The sequence below is a fragment of the Pseudophryne corroboree genome, chromosome 7 (genome assembly GCF_028390025.1).
Source record: "Pseudophryne corroboree isolate aPseCor3 chromosome 7, aPseCor3.hap2, whole genome shotgun sequence".
In the NCBI taxonomy this organism is placed as follows: Eukaryota; Metazoa; Chordata; class Amphibia; order Anura; family Myobatrachidae; genus Pseudophryne; species Pseudophryne corroboree.
This window is the reverse complement of record NC_086450.1, coordinates 188,489,988-188,510,275: the sequence shown is the minus strand read 5'-3', so window position 1 is coordinate 188,510,275 and position 20,288 is coordinate 188,489,988. Positions and strand designations below refer to the sequence as shown.

General features: G+C 48.1%; 1 protein-coding gene across 2 annotated transcripts in view; it reads right to left on the bottom strand.

The window, feature by feature from the left end:
• CFAP65 (cilia and flagella associated protein 65) overlaps positions 1 to 20,288 on the bottom strand; it is a 377,223-nt gene that overhangs the window by 167,009 nt on the left and 189,926 nt on the right. For both annotated transcript variants that reach the window (XM_063933883.1, XM_063933882.1), the window contains exon 15: positions 17,361 to 17,513. In XM_063933883.1, coding sequence (XP_063789953.1) covers positions 17,361 to 17,513 — 153 coding nt within the window. The remainder of the gene's footprint in view (positions 1 to 17,360; positions 17,514 to 20,288) is intronic.

Sequence of the window (20,288 nt, the reverse complement as noted above, 5' to 3'; positions counted from 1 at the left end):
GGTAAAATAAATATATCTACACCTTTCAGCTTGGAATACCCACTGTTAAAAACAGCATTAGGAAATGGATGTTAAGAGAAAAAGTTGAAGTAATGTAAAGTTCTGGAAGACCCTGAGATACTATAGAATAAAAGCCAAGTCTGCTCATCACCTTTGTCCATACTTGCCTACCTGACCCTCTCCATGAGGGAGATAATGCTCTGTTCCTGGACTTTCCTGGTAATGTATGATTGCCATCACCTGTGGTGAGCTAGTTAATTGATAAGAAAGGTGTTTCACCACAGGTGATGGCAAATCATACATTATCTGGAAAGTCCAGGAACAGAGCATTTTCTCCCTCATGGAGAGGGTCAGGTAAGCAAGTATGCCTTTGTCATGTGTGCTGCCGACCACTAGAGGCCGCCACATGGACCAAATGATTCCTTTGTGTGCCTGGAAAGTTGGTTCTAAATCGGAGTGGGAGAAGGGACCTTCTGACTTCACTAGGGGAGGAGACACGTCACCGGGGGGAGGAGCTACGGCCGAACTGGGTACCCGAAAAGTACCCTTGCGGGCTCGCTACCTGATTACTAAAGGTAATAGTTGGTGGCGTGGATAGTAGAGGAACTATCCCGCTGGCCTAGCTCCTCCCCCTTGTGTCGTGCCTCCTCCCCCTGACGTAAAAGGTCCCTTAGGCCACTTGAATCTAGCACCAACCGTGCCTGGAAGCTGACACAGTTCAAAGTGAAACTAATACTGCAGGGAGATGTTACAGCCCATTACCCTGCTGCAGCTGCTGTTATTATTATTACTGATCTGACTTTCACACTTGCTGCATACAAAGAAAGGGGGCTTGGGAGAGAGAGTGTGGGTAGGAGCAGATAGGGACTGGGGGGTGGAGAAGTGGGGTAGAGGCAGATAGGGCCTGGGGGAGAAAGAAAGAGGGCAGGAGGATTGGTTAAGATAGGGCAGGGGTTCTCAAACTCGGTCCTCAGGACCCCACACAGTGCATGTTTTGCAGGTAACCCAGCAGGTACACAGGTTTATTAATTACTCACAGACACATTTTAAAAGGTCCACAGGTGGAGCTAATTATTTAACTTGTGATTCTGTGAGGAGACCTGCAAAACATGCACTGTGTGGGGTCCTGAGGACCGAGTTTGAGAACCTGTGAGATAGGGCATGGGGGGAGAGAGAGGGGGGAGGGAATAGGTTAGATAGCGACTGGGGATAGAGTGGAGTGGTAGGGGCAGATAAGGACAGTAGAGAGATACAGATTGTTTCAATACAGTCACCTCTGTGTGTCATGGACACACACACACTCCCTATGTACACTGCACCCCACACCATATACTGCCCCTATAAACACTGCTCCCCCATCCTCTAGCTTATTCTGCACCCCCCCACCATATACTGCCCCTATTTACACACTGCACCCCCATACGCCTCAATATAATGCCCCCTATACAGGGCACCCCTCCTCCATATACTGCTCCAACCCCAAGTTACTTGCCATCATGTGAGTCGCCAACAAGTAGAAGCAGGAACCATGAAATGGATGCAGGAACCACCAGAAGGTCCAGCAGCGTTCAGAGCGGAGGCATCGGGGACATGTGTGGCCACTTACTGGTAGGGGAAGAAGGTGAATCAGTCAGGCAGGATGAGGTGAGATCCTGTGTCGGGGGAGCAGTGCGGTAACCGGGAGGCGAAAGGGTCGGTGCTGTGCCTACATATGATGCGGGTGAGGAGGAGGCAAATAGCCGGCTCAGTTGCTTTATATATACTGTGCGCCAATGAAGTGGTGGAGTCCTGTGCCCATCGCTCCCATACCCCATACATGCCATGCCCAGACCCCTCCAGCCAGCAGCTGGTGGCTACTGGTATCCTCTACCCCACAGACTGGCTGGGACTGGTGAACTTACACGTGCCAGTACTGGTGTGAATGCAGAATCATTAAAGCTTACCCATTACATATATACAGCATCTATATTTCTAAAAGGTTAACGCTACACACACACACACACACCAGTGACACGCGGTGAGGTGAGAAAGAGCCTTTCCTGCATACTAACGTATAGGCCAGAGTACTTCACTATATAAAGTATATGATAAATACAATGTAGTAAAAATACCTCCCCCTCCCCTATCTTTTCTGCAAATCTCTGATCAAAACTCACCAAATTTCCAGCAGTATATACTGCTGTACCTGTGCATAATGCCCACATGCACCTTTGGGCTCATATATTGTGTGTAAATCTGGCTCTGATACTAGCCAGTGCCTCCTGAGCCATTTACCTCACCACACGTCCCTGACCACACACACACACACACACACACACACACACACACACACACACACTCAGCATGACAGATCCCCGGCGCCCAGCAGCAGGACTTCCAGAAACCCTGCAGCTCCTGTGTGAGTAGCAACCGCCCTCCTAATATAGGGCCTAATTCAGACCTGATCACAGCAGCAAAAATGTTCTATATTGGGCAAAACCAAGTGCACTGCAGGTGGAGCAGATATATCATATGCAGAGAGAGAGTTAGATTTGGGTGAGGTGTTTTCAAACTGAAATCTAAATTGCAGTGTAAAAATAAAGCAGCCAGTATTTACCCTGCACAAAAACAAAATAACCCACCCGAATCTAACTCTCTCTGCACATGTTATATCTGGGCCCCCTGTAGTGCACATGGTTTTGCTGCTGCGATCAGGTCTGAATTATGCCCATACTCCAGCCCTGTTGTTGACGTGCTTTTAACTAGTAACTTGTAAGCCAATCAGCTATGCAGAAAAGAGCAAACAAATAACTGCAAGTTTTTGAAACAAAGAACTCTGGACTGATAAAGCAAATATTGAACTTTTGATCATAAAAGATACATTGGGAAAAAATAGGATTTTAATTGCCTACCGGTAAATCCTTTTCTCGTAGTCCATAAGGGATATTGGGGGAATCTTGTATGATGGGGTCCAAAGGAGCCGATGTACTTTAAATTTCTTCAACTGGATGTGCTGGATCCTCCCCTTTATGGCCCCTCCCACAGGCAGTTATAGGTAAAATAATGTCCGAAGGAGACGTAACATAACGAGTGGTGAGATTTACACACCAGCACACCACTAACATAAAAACAACCAGTAACAGCTGGTAACAAGACAACAACCGCTGAACAGGTAACCATAGAAGAGATAACCTGCAAAAAAGTCAACGTACTGAGGCGGGCGCCCAATATCCTTTATGGACTACGAGAAAATGATTTACTGGTAGGTAATTAAAATCCTATGTTCTCTAGCATCCATAAGGGATATTGGGGTAATCTAGTACGATGGGGACGTCCCAAAGCTTCCAGACTGGCAGGAATGTACAGAGACTTCTGCAGCACCGCCTGCCCAAACTGGGAATCCTCTTTGGCCAGGGTATCAAACCTGTAGAACTTCACAAAGGTGTTCTTCCCCGACCAGGTAGCAGCTCGGCATAGTTGCAAGGCCGAGACTCCACGGGCAACCGTCCAGGAAGACCCCATCGATCTGGTAGAGTGGGCCTTCGGAGACTGTGGAACAGGTAAGGCTGCCGACACATAGGCCTGTTGGATAGTAAGTCTAAGCCAACGAGCAATGGACTGCTTTAAAGCAGGGCGACCCTTTTTCTGCGCATTATATAGCACGAACAAGGAATCCGTCTTTCTGATCCGAGCCGTTCTCTTGACAAAGATCTTCATGGCTCGCTGTGCATCCAATGCCTCCAGAGGAGCAATAGTGCCAGAACTTGACGGAACCACAATAGGTTATTTCAAGTGGAACGCAGAGACAACCTTCGGCAGGAACTGCTGCCTAATCCTGAGCTCCGCTCTGTCCTCATAAAAGACCAAGTAAGGGCTTTTACACGATAAGGTCCCCAATTCTGAGATACGTCTAGCAGAAGCCAGGGCCAAGAACACCACCATCTTCCATGGAGCTACTTGTCTTCTACCGTCATCAGAGGCTCAAACCAGGAGGACTGTAGAAATTCCAACACTACATTCAAATCCCAGAGTGCCGTGGGCGACCCAAAAAGAGGTAGAATGTGAAGCACTCCTTGCAAGAAGGTTTGAACTTCTGGCAATACTGCCAATTTCTTCTGGAAGAAAATTGAGAGAGCTGAAATCTGGACCTTAATGGAACCCAGACGTAAGCCCTTATCCCCACCAGACTGCAGGAAACGTCCCAAGTCGGACTCCGCAGGTGGATACTTGCGTTCCTCGCACCAAGAGACATATCTTCTCCAGATATGATAGTGTTTTGACGTCACAGGTTTCTTGGCCTGAACCATGGTAGCAATAACCTTTTTTCGAAAGGCTCTTGTGAGCTAGGATGTTCTGCTCAACCTCCATGCTGTCATATGAAGCCGCCCGTAAGTCCGGGTAGATGAACGGACCTTGTTGAAGAAGATCTCTTCTCAGTGGCAGAGGCCAAGGGTCTTCGACGGACATGTCCAGAAGATCCGCGTACCATGCCCTCCGAGGCCAATCAGAATTGCCTGGACTCCTTGATTCCTGATTCGCTTGAGCACCCTTGGGAGCAATGGAATCGGAGGAACCAGGTAGACCAGCCGGTAAGGCCAAGGCGATGTCAGTGCATCCACTGTCCTCGCCTGAGGGTCCCTGGTTCGTGAGCAATACCAATGAAGCTTCTTGTTGAGTCGAGAAGCCATCATGTCTATTTGTGGGGAGCTCAACCGGTCAAAGATCTGCTGAAACACCTGATGGTGAAGCCCCCACTCTCCCGGGTGGATATCGTGACGACTCAGGAAGTCCACTTCCCAGTTGTCTACTCCCGAAATGTAGATTTGCGGACAGTGCTCTTGCATTTCTTTCTGCCCAGAGGAGTATCTTTGAAACCTCTCGCATGCAGGCCCTGCTTTTTGTTCCTCCTTGTCGATTGATGTACGCTACTGCCGTGGCGTTGTCCGACTTTTCTTGGATAGCGTGTTCCCTGAGCAGAGGAGAGGCCTGAAACAGAGCATTGTAGATCGCCCGAAGTTCGAGAATGTTGATCGGAAGGAGGGCTTCGTGGACTGACCACCTGCCCTGGAACGGAGCCCCCTGGGTGACAGCTCCCCATCCACTCAGACTCGCATCCGTCGTGAGGAGGATCCAATCCTGAATCCCGAAACTTTGGCCTTCCAGTAGGTTGGAGGACTGCAGCCACCACAGGAGGGAAAATCCTGGCCTGAGGTGACAGCCGTATTATCTGGTGCATCTGAAGTTGTGATCCGGACCACTTGCTCAGGAGACCCAATTGAAATGTTCTGGCATGGAACCTTCCATACTGGATCGCCTCGTACGAGGCAACCATTTTCTCCAACAATTTTATGCAAAGATGGATATTCGATCATCTCCTGAAGTGTTCTCGCTTTGTCTTCTGGTAGGAACACATTCTGGGCCACAGTATCCAGCAACATTCCCAGGAACAGGAGCTGCTGCGTTGTTTTCAGGCGGGACTTCTGTACATTGAGGATCCACCCATGGTGTGACAGAAGTTGGATAGTGTGGTCTATATGGAGCAATAAAAGCTCCCTGGATCTTGCTTTTATCAGGAGATTGTCCAGGTAAGGGACAATACTGACCCCCTGGACCCGAAGTTGGAACATCATCTCTGCCATCACCTTCATGAACACCCTCAGAGCTGTGGACAAGCCGAAGGGTAGCGCCTGGAACTGGTAGTGATCGTTCAGCAGGGCAAACCCCAGGTAAGCATGATGAGGTGGCCAAATCGAGATATGGAGAGAGACATCCTTGATACCCAGGGAGACCATGAACTCCTGTTCTATGAACCCGAAAACCTTTAGTAAGGGTTAAAGGATTTCAGATTCAAAATGGGTCTTACCAAACCACCCGGTTTCGGTACCACTAACAGGTTGCAGTAATAACCCTTTCCCTGTTGTTGCAGTGGCACTGGAACAATGACTTGGGACTGGACCAATCTTAGGATGGCCTGTTGCAGCGTTACACGTGTAGCCTCTAAAGCTGTTAAGCTTGATTTGAAAAATCGGTGGGGAGGAGCACTGTCGAATTCCAGCTTGTAGCCCTGAGACATTAGGTCCTGTACCCAGGTATCCTGGTAGGAACTTTTCCAGATGCGGCTGAAGTGACGTAGCCGAGCTCCCACCACGAGATCCCCTCGGGGTGGGCGGGCACCGTCATGCTGAAGCCTTAGTGGAAGCTGAACTGGTGCTTTGTTTCTGGAAACCTGCAGCTGCTGGCCTTTTTGCCTTACCTCTGGTGCCTTGTGCAGCGCTAGAGGTGCCACTGGTTCAAGATCGAAACATAGCGGTCCGAAAGGACTGAGTAGATGGCTCCGGGTAGGAGTGCCTAGCCAGTGGGGCCCCAGAGGGGAGAAACGTAGAATTCCCTGCAGTAGCTTTGGAAATCCACAAAACCAACTCAACCCTGAATAGCCACTCCCCTGACAAAGGGAGAGACACCACACTATGCTTGGAATCTGCGTCTGCTATCCACTGGCGCAGCCATAAAGCTCTGTGCGCCGACACTACCATGGCAGTAGTACTCACATTAATAACACCTATCTCTTTAATAGAGTCGCACAGGACACGTGCAGTATCCTGAATGTGTTTGATCAGAGTAACCATACTCACCAGAGACATATCCCCCGCAAGGCCCTCTTGAACTGGCCCGGCCAGGTGTGAATGACATGTGTCAACCAGCAACCTGCTATCACAAGTTTTTGTGATATACCAGCTGTTGTGGAATAGACTTCAGTGTAGTGTAGTCTTTTAGTTTTGTATCCCCAGGGTCCTTCAAAGCCGAGGAGCCAGGGGCCGGTAACACCAACTCTTTAGACAGGCGTGAGACAGAGACGTCAACAGCCAGGGGAACTTTCCAGTTTTTCCTGCCTTCAGGAGAAAGTGGGGAAGTGTTAAGAAGCATCTGGCCACCTGGAATTTTTTAGCAGGATTGTCCCAGGTCAACTTTAAACATATCATCTAATTCTTTCGAATCAGAGAAAATAGGATTTTAATTACCTACCAGTAAATCCTTTTCTCATAGTCCGTAGGGTATGCTGGGGTCCACATTAGTACCATGGGATATAGACGGGTCAACTAGGAGCTATGGGCACTTTAATAGTTTAACAGTGTGGGATGGCTCCTCTCTCTATGCCCCTCCTACCAGACTCCGATAAGAAACTGTGCCCGAGGAGACGGACAACTTCGAGAGAAGGATATTACACAGATAGTGGCGAGATTCACACCAGCTCACACAAACAAGGCAAACCAAGCTAACTAGCTTGAACACAGCAACAGCTGAACAATGTTACTTTAACCAAGTAACAACACAGTACTTAACCAAGAACAAAGCAGTACTGAACCAAGTAACCATTGCAGGACAACGAAGCGCTGGGCGGGCGCCCAGCATCCTCTACGGACTACGAGAAAAGGATTTACCAGTAAGTAATTAAAATCCTATTTTCTCTTACGTCCTAGAGGATGCTGGGGTCCACATTAGTACCATGGGGATGTACCAAAGCTCCCGGTACAGGAGGGAGAGCGCTGAGGCTCCTGCAGAACTGATTGACCAAACTTTAGGTCCTCAGAGGCCAAAGTATCGATCTTGTAGAACTTAGCAAACGTGTTCGACCCTGACCAAGTAGCCGCTCGCAAAGCTGTAGAGCCGAGACACCATGGGCAGCCGCCCAGGAAGAACCCACCTTACACGTAGAGTGGGCCTTAACAGATCTTGGAAATGGCAATCCTGCCATAGAATAAGCATGCTGGATAGTGAACCTGATCCAGCAAGAAACCGTCTGCTTAGAAAAAGGACACCCAATTTACTTGGGATCATACAGGACAAACAGAGAGTCCGATTTTCTGTGACGAGCAGTCCGCTTCACATAGATTTTCAGAGCCCTTACAACATCCAAGGACTTTGAGGTAATTGAGGAGTCAGTAGCTACTGGCACCACAATAGGTTGGTTGATGTGAAAATCGGACACAACCTTTGGAAAAAACTGCTGACGCGTCCTGAGCTCAGCTCTATCTTCATGGAAGATTAAGTAGGGGCTTTTACAGGACAAAGCCCCCAATTCCGACACACGTCGAGCCAAAGCCAAGGCCAACAATGTGACCGCCTTCCACGTGAGAAACTTGACCTCAGCCTCCTGTAAAGGCTCAAACCAATCTGATTGCAAGAAATGCAACACCACGTTAAGATCCCAGGGTGCCTGTCGGTTTATGTAGGCCACCGTCGTTACATTGTCTTACTGCACCTGAATGGCCTGATTTCACAGAAGATGAGCCGCTTGAAGACAGTTGTAAACATCTCGTAGTTTCAGAATGTTTATTGGAAGAATGGATTCCAGACTTGACCACCTTCCTTGGAAGGTTCCCCTTGAGTGACTGCTCTCCAACCCCTGAGGCTTGCATCCGTGGTTAGAAGGATCCAGTTCCGAACCCGGAACCTGCGACCCTCCAGGAGGTGAGACATTTGCAGCCACCAGAGGAGTAAATTCCTTGCTGTCGGCGACAGACATATCCTCTGGTGCATGTGTAGGCGAGATCCCGACCACTTGTCTAGGAGATCCAATTGGAAGGGCTGTGCATGAAATCTTCCGTACTGTAGAGCCTCGTAGGAGGCAACCATCTTCCCCAGAAGGCGAATGCACTGATGAACCGATACCTGGGCAGGTTTCAAGACATCCCGGACCACTGATCACTAACGCCTTCTCCATCGGTAGAAACACCCTCTGCACTTCCGTGTCGAGGATCATGCCCAGGAAAGACAATCTCCTTGTCGGCTCCAAATGTGACTTTGGAAGGTTCAGGATCCAACCATGGACTCTGAGCAGATGAATCGTGAGAGCAATGGACTGCAACAACTTCTCCCTGGACGATGCCTTTATCAGCAAATCGTCCAGATATGGAATTATGTTCACTCCCTGCCTGCGGAGGAGAACCATCATCTCTGCCATCACCTTGGTGAACACCCTTGGTGGCGTGGAGAAACCAAATGGCAGTGCCTGGAACTGATAGTGACTGTCTAACAGTGCGAATCTGAGATAGGCCTGATGCGGCGGCCAAATAGGAATGTGGAGGTACGCATCCTTGATATCTAGGGATACCAGAAACTCTCCCTCCTCCAGACCTGAGATCACCGCTCTCAGGGATTCCATTTTGAATTTGAGCTCTCTCAGGTAAGGGTTTAACGATTTCAAGTTCAAAATCGGTCTGACTAAACCATCCGGTTTCGGCACCACGTTTTGCATATGAGGTGGAACTGGGACAATGACCTCTGACTGACAATGCCGTTTTATATGCAGGAATGAAAGCTATACCTTAAACACACCTTAATACATTTTACCATGGAGCCGCTGCGGCCGCTGTACTTAATACACACTCTACGTACTTTGTACGCTATTAGCGTACAAAGGGGGTAATTCCAAGTTGATCGCAGCAGGAATTCTGTTAGCAATTGGGCAAAACCATGTGCACTGCAGGGGAGGCAGATATAACATGTGCAGAGAGAGAGAGAGAGATTTGGGTGTGGTGTGTTCAATCTGCAATCTAATTTGCAGTGTAAAAATAAAGCAGCCAGTATTTACCCTGCACAGAAAAAAATAACCCACCCAAATCTAACTCTCTCTGCAAATGTTATATCTGCCCCCCCCCCCCCCCCTGCAGTGCACATGGTTTTGCCCAACTGCTAAAAAATTTCCTGCTGCGATCAACTTGGAATTACCCCCAAAGTCCCGTGCTGTGTACGGACTTAGCGTACAAACGCCGCGCTGACGGTACAAAGTACTCACAGCGCGTACACACCCAGAGATACACTTTAAACCTTATGCAGCAATGCAGTGTGATGCGATTACACTTTAAACCTTATGCAGCAATGCAATGCGTTACTAATACACTTTTAAACCTTAGCTGGGAAAGGAAGACACAACACCGATTTGTAGTTAAATCACTGGGTTCCGACACCACAGCGTAATATTGCTGAAAGGGGGTTACAATATATATAATACAATATAAGACAATATAACAGAATAATGGCTACATTCAGTGGTACATACGTGAGTGGACAAGCTTGCGCAACCCGGCCGGTCCCCGGTCATCTGATAGATAACTTTGTGAGTCTTGTGTCAGACCAGGCCTGCAGCAGCTCTCTTTATACAATTCTTACAAAAAGCAATACAATAGATACTGTAATCTCTTTGTCCATTGGACACAGGAATGCACATTTACAGTACAGGAGAGGTCATAGGTCTGTTTGAATAGGTGGGCGATGTCTATTTTCGCTGCTCTTGTGGGTGGTCTCCTCTGGATTCCCGCCGCATACATAATGTACAGTAAATACAGTTTATATCTATATTCTGCTCCTGCACATAACTATCCGCAGGAACATGCGATCTTCCTCAAACCAACACCGGAATGTTTCCCTTAAAATACCCTACAGCTGGATACCAAACACCACCTTGTAACCTTGGCCCTCATTCCGAGTTGTTCGCTCGGTATTTTTCATCGCATCGCAGTGAAAATCCGCTTAGTACGCATGCGCAATGTTCGCACTGCGACTGCGCCAAGTAACTTTACTGTGAAGAAAGTATTTTTACTCACGGCTTTTTCTTCGCTCCGGCGATCGTAATGTGATTGACAGGAAATGGGTGTTACTGGGCGGAAACACGGCGTTTCAGGGGCGTGTGGCTGAAAACGCTACCGTTTCCGGAAAAAACGCAGGAGTGGCCGGGGAAACGGTGGGAGTGCCTGGGCGAACGCTGGGTGTGTTTGTGACGTCAACCAGGAACGACAAGCACTGAACTGATCGCACAGGCAGAGTAAGTCTGGAGCTACTCAGAAACTGCTAAGTAGTTAGTAATCGCAATATTGCGAATACATCGGTCGCAATTTTAAGAAGCTAAGATTCACTCCCAGTAGGCGGCGGCTTAGCGTGTGTAACTCTGCTAAATTCGCCTTGCGACCGATCAACTCGGAATGAGGGCCCTTGTTCTGTCCCCTCCTATCCTGTAAAGGTGAATCCCTTTGTTCTGTTACCATTTAAACTGATGTTAATTTCTGATGTGGTGCAAGGAGACTATGGGGTAAATTTACTAAGATTCGTATTTTCCCGTTTCAGGTCAAAGTTCAATCACGAATGACATCGAAAGTGTAAAACTGCAACTTTTTGAATTGATTACGACTAATTTACTAAGCTGTCGTATTCGGGTTTTTCTTTTGTTCCGATGTCGATGTCATTCGTGGTTTTTTTTCTATTTTTACGGCAGTGATTAGCAAAACACTGCCGACTTTTTTTACAATCAATCTCGGCCGGATCTGTGTGATCCGTGCTGGGTTTTTTTTTTTTTTTTAATTAAACACTGTAAAATAATAAAAAAAAATGCGTGGGGTCCCCCCTCCTAAGCATAACCAGCCTCGGGCTCTTTGAGCCGATCCTGGTTGCAGAAATATGGGAAAAAAAATGACAGGGGTTCCCCCATATTTAAGCAACCAGCATCGGGCTCTGCGCCTGGTCCTGGTCCCAAAAATACGGGGGACAAAAAGAGTAGGGGTCCCCCGTATTTTTAAAACCAGCACCGGGCTCCACTAGCTGGACAGATAATGCCACAGCCGGGGGTCACTTTTATATAGTGCCCTGCGGCCGTGGCATCAAAAATCCAACTAGTCACTCCTGGCCGGGGTACCCTGGGGGAGTGGGGACCCCTTCAATCAAGGGGTCCCCCCCCCCAGCCACCCAAGGGCCAGGGGTGAAGCCCGAGGCTGTCCCCCCCCATCCAATGGGCTGCGGATGGGGAGGCTGATAGCCTTTGTTGTAAAAGAAAAGATATTGTTTTTAGTAGCAGTACTACAAGGCCCAGCAAGCCTCCCCCGCATGCTGGTACTTGGAGAACCACAAGTACCAGCATGCAGAGGAAAAACGGGCCCGCTGGTACCTGTAGTACTACTACTAAAAAAATACCCAAAAAAAGACAAGACACACACACCGTGAAAGTATAATTTTATTACATACATACATACATACTTACCTTAAGTTCCCACGCAGGTCGGTCCTCTTCTCCAGTAGAATCCAAGGGGTACCTGTTGAAGAAATTATACTCACGAGATCCAGGGGTCCAGGCTCCTCGGGAAATCCAGGGGTAATCCACGTACTTGAAAAAAATAACAAAACGGTGTCCCGACCACGAACTAAAAGGGGACCCATGTTTGCACATGGGTCACCTTTCCACGAATGCCAGAAACCCACTTTGACTTCTGTCTAAGTGGGTTTCTTCAGCCAATCAGGGAGCGCCACGTTGTAGCACTCTCCTGATCGGCTGTGTGCTCCTGTACTGAGTGACAGGCAGCACACGGCAGTGTTACAATGTAGCGCCTATGCGCTCCATTGTAACCAATGATGGGAACTTTCTGCCCTGCGGTTGACCTAAAGTGACGTCACCGCTGAGCAGAAAGTTCCCATCATTGGTTACAATGGAGCGCATAGGCGCTACATTGTAACACTGCCGTGTGCTGCCTGTCACTCAGTACAGGAGCACACAGCCGATCAGGAGAGTGCTACAACGTGGCGCTCCCTGATTGGCTGAAGAAACCCACTTAGACAGAAGTCAAAGTGGGTTTCTGGCATTCGTGGAAAGGTGACCCATGTGCAAACATGGGTCCCCTTTTAGTTCGTGGTCGGGACACCGTTTTGTTATTTTTTTCAAGTACGTGGATTACCCCTGGATTTCCCGAGGAGCCTGGACCCCTGGATCTCGTGAGTATAATTTCTTCAACAGGTACCCCTTGGATTCTACTGGAGAAGAGGACCGACCTGCGTGGGAACTTAAGGTAAGTATGTATGTATGTGTGTATGTATGTATGTAATAAAATTATACTTTCACGGTGTGTGTGTCTTGTCTTTTTTTGGGTATTTTTTTAGTAGTAGTACTACAGGTACCAGCGGGCCCGTTTTTCCTCTGCATGCTGGTACTTGTGGTTCTCCAAGTACCAGCATGCGGGGGAGGCTTGCTGGGCCTTGTAGTACTGCTACTAAAAACAATATATTTTCTTTTACAACAAAGGCTATCAGCCTCCCCATCCGCAGCCCATTGGATGGGGGGGGACAGCCTCGGGCTTCACCCCAGGCCCTTGGGTGGCTGGGGGGGGGGGACCCCTTGATTGAAGGGGTCCCCACTCCCCCAGGGTACCCCGGCCAGGAGTGACTAGTTGGATTTTTGATGCCACGGCCGCAGGGCACTATATAAAAGTGACCCCCGGCTGTGGCATTATCTGTCCAGCTAGTGGAGCCCGGTGCTGGTTTTAAAAATACGGGGGACCCCTACTCTTTTTGTCCCCCGTATTTTTGGGACCAGGACCAGGCGCAGAGCCCGATGCTGGCTGCTTAAATATGGGGGAACCCCTGTCATTTTTTTTCCCATATTTCTGCAACCAGGATCGGCTCAAAGAGCCCGAGGCTGGTTATGCTTAGGAGGGGGGACCCCACGCAATTTTTTTTGAAAAAATAAGCACTTTCCCACCCCTTCCCACTGATATACATGCACGGATCTCATGGATCCGTGCATGCCTATCCAATCACGAATAAAAAAAAAAGGTCTGGTTTTTTTTAGCACTTTTTTACGAGTTGTAATTTTTCACGGCAGTGTTTGTTTGTTTTTTGCTTTGCACTTCTTAGTAAATGACCGAGATTCATACTTAAACAGCCGCGTTTTGACCGATGGTGTATTCATTCGTAATTTTTTACTTGGACTTGCAAAAAATTACGAATGCCCTCATTTCTGCCGTGATTAGTGTTTAGTAAATTACCGAGATGACACTTTGATGAAAAAACGGCATCTCGGTCAAAATCGGGAGCTTAGTAAATTTCCCCCTATGTGTACATTGTGCACTATTTGGATTAAATATGTAATGTATTTTGATAGCCTTCCATGCGTTCACAAACTCTACCGTAAATACTCATACCACGCCCTAATGCGCATGACTGTGGGAGGGACCATACGCAAACTGCGGATATGTGCACGCACAGCAGAGCAAGTAAGCGCACGGAGGCCATCTGTGTGTGGTTTGTACTTGGTGTGTGTGTTGTAATATTTTTCGACTTTGACATGGCTTTTCCAATTTTTGGATGGCTTCCTGTAGGATAGCCCTGTCTGTCAGTAAAGCTGGCAAGCCTGATTTGGAGAATCGGTGAGGCGGGAGTTCTTGAAACTCCAGTCTGTACCCCTGGGACACAACATCATATCCTGTACCCAGGGATCCAGGCCGGATGACATCCAGACGTTGCTGAAACGTCTGAGTCTCGCCCCCACCTGCCCGTTTTCCAGGCTGTGCGGACCACCGTCATGCTGAGGATTTTGAGGAACCAGTAGGAGCCTTCTGGTCCTGAGAACCTGCAGGTGCAGGCTTCTTGGATTTTGCCCGTCCACCTCTTAAGAAGGTGGTAGGAGGTTTATACATTTTCGTCTTAGCGGTCCGAAAGGACTGCGGTGCGGATGAAGAAAAGGGTTTCTTTGTAGAAGGCGTAGCTGAGGGAAGAAAAGGTGACTTACCCGCGGCTGCCATGGAAATCCATGCATCCAACGCTTCCCCAAATAGAGCCTGACCTGTGAAGGGTAGGTTCTCCACACTCTCCTGGATTCCGTGTCAGCAGACCAGTGGCGTAGCCAGAGTTCCCTGCATGCCGAGACAGCCATGGAAGATATCCTTGCATTCAGAGTACCCAGGTCCTTCATGGCCTCCACCATGAAACCCGCAGAATCCTGTATGTTACGTAAGGATAAAGCATCTGGAATTTTCTCTCCGGGTTTTCCCAGGATTTTTCAAATATAGCGTTTAATTCTTTAGACGCAGGGAAGGTTAGGGAGGCTTTCTTATTGTCTGTGAAGTAAGCCTCCTCAACCTGTTCAGGTGGTGTGTCAGTAATTTGTAACACATCTCTAATGGCCTCAATCATGAGCTGCACCGCCTTTGCAAGGGATGCCGCCCCCCTCAGCACATCCCCATCACCGTCTGCCGTGTCAGAGTCGGTATCCGTGTCGGCTTGCATAATCTGGGCAAGTGCACGTTTCTATGGGTATATGCTAGGGGATTTAGAGGGAATAGGAACAGAACCTGACCAAACTGCCATAGAATTCTTTAAAACTTGAGTTTCAGTCTCAGTATGAGCTACCCTAGTAGAGACCTGAGAGATCATTCCCTTAATAGAAGTCAGCCATTCTGGCTCAGTCATAGGAATCTGAGACAAGCCATTACATTCCTGGGTATATGGAATGGATTCCTCTGGAGAAGAAACATCCTCTGCAGCATAAGACACAGAGTCCCTGGACATGGCTATTTGAGAAAACATACACACACACACACAGGAAAATGTCAGACACAGTTTCCCCCCCAAAGTACCTTCAGAGAAACACAGAGCTTGGAGCCAGCACACACACAGCGCTCAATAAGGTAGGTATAACCAACCTGGCACTGACTGTGTACCCTTAATAGACTACACAGTAATACACAGCCTGCCCCCCCTTCTACAACCCCCTGGTACCGCACAGCATAGCTTGAGTCGTATGGAGGGACAGCACTCCCTGTCAGCGTCTCTGTAGCTGTATCTGCAGTGAGAAAATGGCGCTGAACACTGCTGGGTCCGCTCTGAGGAGAAGCTCTGCCCCCTGGACATGGCGTGTCTTCCCGCACTTTCAAATTTTTATACTGGCCTGAGGATTTTGCTAGCAGCGTTACCGAGGTTCCTGATAGCCTTGAGTGACCAATGTAGGGTATTTGCGCTGGCTCAGGGCGCTCCTCATAGTGCCACACTGTGTACCGTTGAGCTCTCGGAGCGCAGCCTACCCTGTTGCCGCCATTCACACCAGCTCCCCGCTTGGCGGGTCGCCGGCGACACACTCACCACCGGAATCTTCTGCCGCTGTTAGGGGATGTCGGCATGCTGCAGGAGTGAGCGGTCGCCTCGGGTGGCTAACGATCACTCCCCTCAGGAGCTCAGTGTCCTGTCAGCGGAGATAGTGGCCATTAACCTCTCAGGGTTGGAAACTACTCCTCCCCCCTAAGTCCCACGAAGCAGGGAGGCTGTTGCCAGCAGCCTCCCTGTGTCTAACTCTAAGAAAAATAGAAATACTCCTATGGAGCTCCCCTAGCTGTGACCGGCTCCGTCGGGCACATTTTCTAAACTGAGTCTGGTAGGAGGGACGTAGAGGGAGGAGCCAGCCCAAACTGTTTCCTATTTTTTGGATTTTCTCTGCGGGATCTTTACCTGGTTCTCTCGGCTCTAAAGCAGGCTCCCATTGAGTTTTTCGATTCAGTGGACCTTAAGCTCGTTACTTGGAAGCTAGTTTTCTTTATGGCCATTGCCTCAGCTCTGTGTGTTTTCGAGTGTGGTGTTTTGTCTTGCAGCCCGCCTTTTCTTATATTCCATGATGATAGGGCAGTTCTGCATATAGTTCCCTACGCTCCAACCGTTCCAACTCTGCTTGTCCTTTATGACGCTCAAAAACGTGGTTGGCCTGCTATGAAGCAGACCATTTCACGTTGGATCCGCTCAGTCATCACTTGGACCTAATCTAGTGCAGGGTGACAGGCTCCGCACAGGGTGTTGTCACATTCTACAAGGGAGGTAGCGATCTCCTGGGCAGCGCAGCATGGGGTTTCCAAGTCTGCCAGTCTTTTTTTTTTTTTTTTTTACCATTTTCATGTTTTTGCTTCCGGCGACACCCACTTTGGTCATACAGTTCTTTGGTCAGGCAGCCTGAGCGTTCCCTCCCCTGAGGATGGTTGTTGAATGGCCCATGGTCCAGTGTCCCCCAGCAGTGACAAAATAGAAAAGGGGATTTTTGGTTAATTGACGTTGAATCATTTTCTCTGTGAGTGTGCGGTTTTGTTCTTGTTCGTCTTTTCCCTACTGTTCTGTTTTCTTGTTGTTACAACAGTTTCACTGGTTTACTGCTTCTCCTTATCGGGCTCTTTTGAAGTTGCACTGACCTGTTGGAAGTTACGGAGTGGAGGAGCTTAGGCATATAGGCATAGTTTCATTTAAGTGCCAGCTCCTACAGCACACCAGCAACCTCCAGCAACGAAAGAGGAATAAACAAATACTTTTCAAATCCCAGAGGAACAGTGGGAAAATATTCCGAAAGCAAGAAAAAAAGATGTTAGTAAATACTGACAGGGTGACCAAACTTTTGTACATGCCACAATTAACGGTTTTATTTTTTCGAGTAAATATCAATTGTACATTAGGATGTACATAAATATGGATTTTTTGTTTTTGTTTGTAGCTGGCAGATGTTGTTCAAACTCCTTTTTATGTAGCTATGCAGTGAGATAACATTTGAAAGGGTGATGCATATAACTGTACCATTCTAGCTGTCTCAGACTTACTGACAAAGTTCCTTTGCATCCCTCTCCGTTAATACGCAGGATGTAGCGGTTTCTTGGGGTAGGTCCAGAGCCTCCATCGGCACACCATGACAATACAGCGGCTTTCATAGAGTAGGCTCTTTCTTCTTGTGGAACAAATGACCAAGTCTGTGCCTACCGAAGACAAATTAAACCTATATCACTTTTCAGAGTCACTGTCTGCAGCCTGAATATACATAGCCACAGCTTCACATCACATCACTTCAAGTGGCAGCAGGAATCAGAACGCTATCCAGTGTGTCCTTAGCCTGCAGGGTGCATGCCATTCCAGGCACTCTACAAGTCAAATGCAGGTGCCTTGGAGTAGAGACGGTGGCTTACCACAGGTCCCTTCTCGACTGCACCTCTTGCATACCGCTAGTTATGACCCTGTACCTGTGTGTAATAACCGCTCCCTGTGTCTCAAAGGGACATATCCTCATACTGTCATCCAGTGGAATTTATGGACAAAGGTACTGTGTGCAATTTATGTATCTGATTATCAGTTTCAAACTTTTATTTCACTGCATTTCCATAGTAAATTGATTGCATGGCCCCTGAGTCACATGCAGAACTACACTGAAAAACAGAAAAATCAAAGCTTGCAATATTCTAAATATTCAGCCTGTCTGTATTTTCAAAATGATCTGCAGCCCCAGTTTGCACCCAAACCCTAAATGAAATGTACATTATTGTGTAATTTAACTGTCCACACTTTCCCATCTTTTCTGTAGTCTATTATTATTATTATTATTATTATTTATATTGGACCACAAAGAGGCCGCAGTGCATTACATAGTACATAAGCAGAAGCAGTGCAAAAAAAATAATATGCAAAAGTCTTACAGTATAAAACTTTGTATAACATGGGCAACAGGAATACATACTTAATCCCGGTGGATGGGATTCCGCATCAGCATTTCATCCCTTGTCGGAGTTCCAGCGCCAGTATTTTGGCCGCCGTGTGTTGGGATTGCAGCACCGGTATTTCGAGCGCTGGCACTCCCGACCATCAGCATCCTGACCGCATCCCGGGCAGCACATGCAGTCAAAATACCTAGAAAACATACCTGCAGACATCCCTCGTGCTTTCCCTCCCTTACTAATGATGAGCATACACGCTACAGTTGTCTGGACATTCCGCCGATATTAGCGTATCGCCCAGATAATTGCAGAATGTATGCGGTAATATCGATCTGTCGGACATGCTGGATCGTCCAGCATGTCCCTCCAATCTGATATTTTGTAAGTTAAAAGTCGGCTGCATTGGGCAGTGTATGCTGTCCTTGTCCGGGCGACCAACATTTCCTTGGGTGGGGGCGTGTTCTCACCTTTCCACTTCTTCCGACTGTGATCGCCCTCAGTACTGAGAGCTTTTCTTCTTCCTGCCGGGAGCCGCTGACTTCCCGTATAGTGGCTGCTGCAGCGGGGGAGGTGAGAAGCAGCTGAGCTTAGGCACTAGCAGAGAACAGAAGTCTGTTGCATGCAGCTACGGGATGCAGTTAATTTACCAGCTGTCAGGATCCCGGTGGTCAGGAGACTGACGCCACCCGAGGGGGAATATAATAATGTGGCAAGCTGCGCTCGCCGCCATCGGTCTCCTGACCGCCGTGATACGGACCGCTGGTATTACATACCAGACCTGCAGCTACTGTATAGAGCGCTGTTATGTGAATGAGAACAGCGCTGGTAATAGGGGAGAACAGATGCTGTGCCAGGCATGTACATTGTTCAGCACTAATCAAACACATTTTTAGTTTCACTTAAAAGGATCCTAACATTATATTATTAATAAAAAAGCACATTTGACAGTATATGAAAGCACTTAAGTATGCTCATTAATTGTTAATCCATTAATAAAGCACATTATTTTTTAACAAATAAATGTGCTTTATTAACTGTTTTCTTAACAAATAATGTGCATAGTTAAGTGCTTTGGGATCCCGTTTATCAATAAACACATTCTCAATGCGATCTGGGCATGATCTTTGCGCCCAAACTTGCACTGCTACATGTGAGAATATCTCCCAAATGTATCAAACAAGCACCGCGCAGGGAGAGGCTCTGAAAGGCGCCTGTCCTTGCGATGTGCTTGGAGTGACTGCATCAGCTGTCTCTTCACTCCTCTTTCCGGACTCCTGCACATGAATGGTCGCTGACCACGTATGAGCCTACTATGCAAATTATTCTATCCCACCCCTGTGAGGGAACATTAGTATGATAGAACCTGGCAGATTTTATTGACAATGGTGGTCGTTAGCTGCTTTCGTTCGCAGCGCACCGATAAGACAAAAAAAAGGCACTTCTGCGCATGCGTATGGGGGTGCAATGCGCACGCGCAACGTACTTTCACAAAAGCCGATGCAGTTTCACACAAGGTCTAGCGACGCTTTTCAATCGCACTGCTGGCCGCAGAGTGATTGACAGGAAGTGGGTGTTTCTGGGTGTTGTCAACTGACCGGTTTCAGGGAGTGTGTGTAAAAACGCAGGCGTGTCAGATAAAAACGCAGGAGGGCTGGGGAAACGTAGGCGTGGCTGGGCGAACACAGGGCGTGTTTGTGACGTCAAAACAGGAACTAAATAGTCTGCAGTGATCGCAAGGTCTGGAGCTACTCTGAAGCTGCACAAAATTAATTTTGTAGCCGCGCTGCAATCCTTTCGGTCGCACTTCTGCTAAGCTAAGATACACTCCCAGAGGGCGGCGGCTTAGCGTTTGCTCGGCTGCTAAAAGCAGCTAGCGAGCGTACAACTCGGAATGAGGGCCAATATCTGTGGGTTATTATGAAATATCGGTCAGTGTATAGCCAAGATATCTGATGCTTTTAGCATGTCAGAAAATTGGTCTAACGTCCTGACAGATATTTTTATCTAACAGCGTATGCCCATCATAAGCAAAGGTCTGATAAAAAA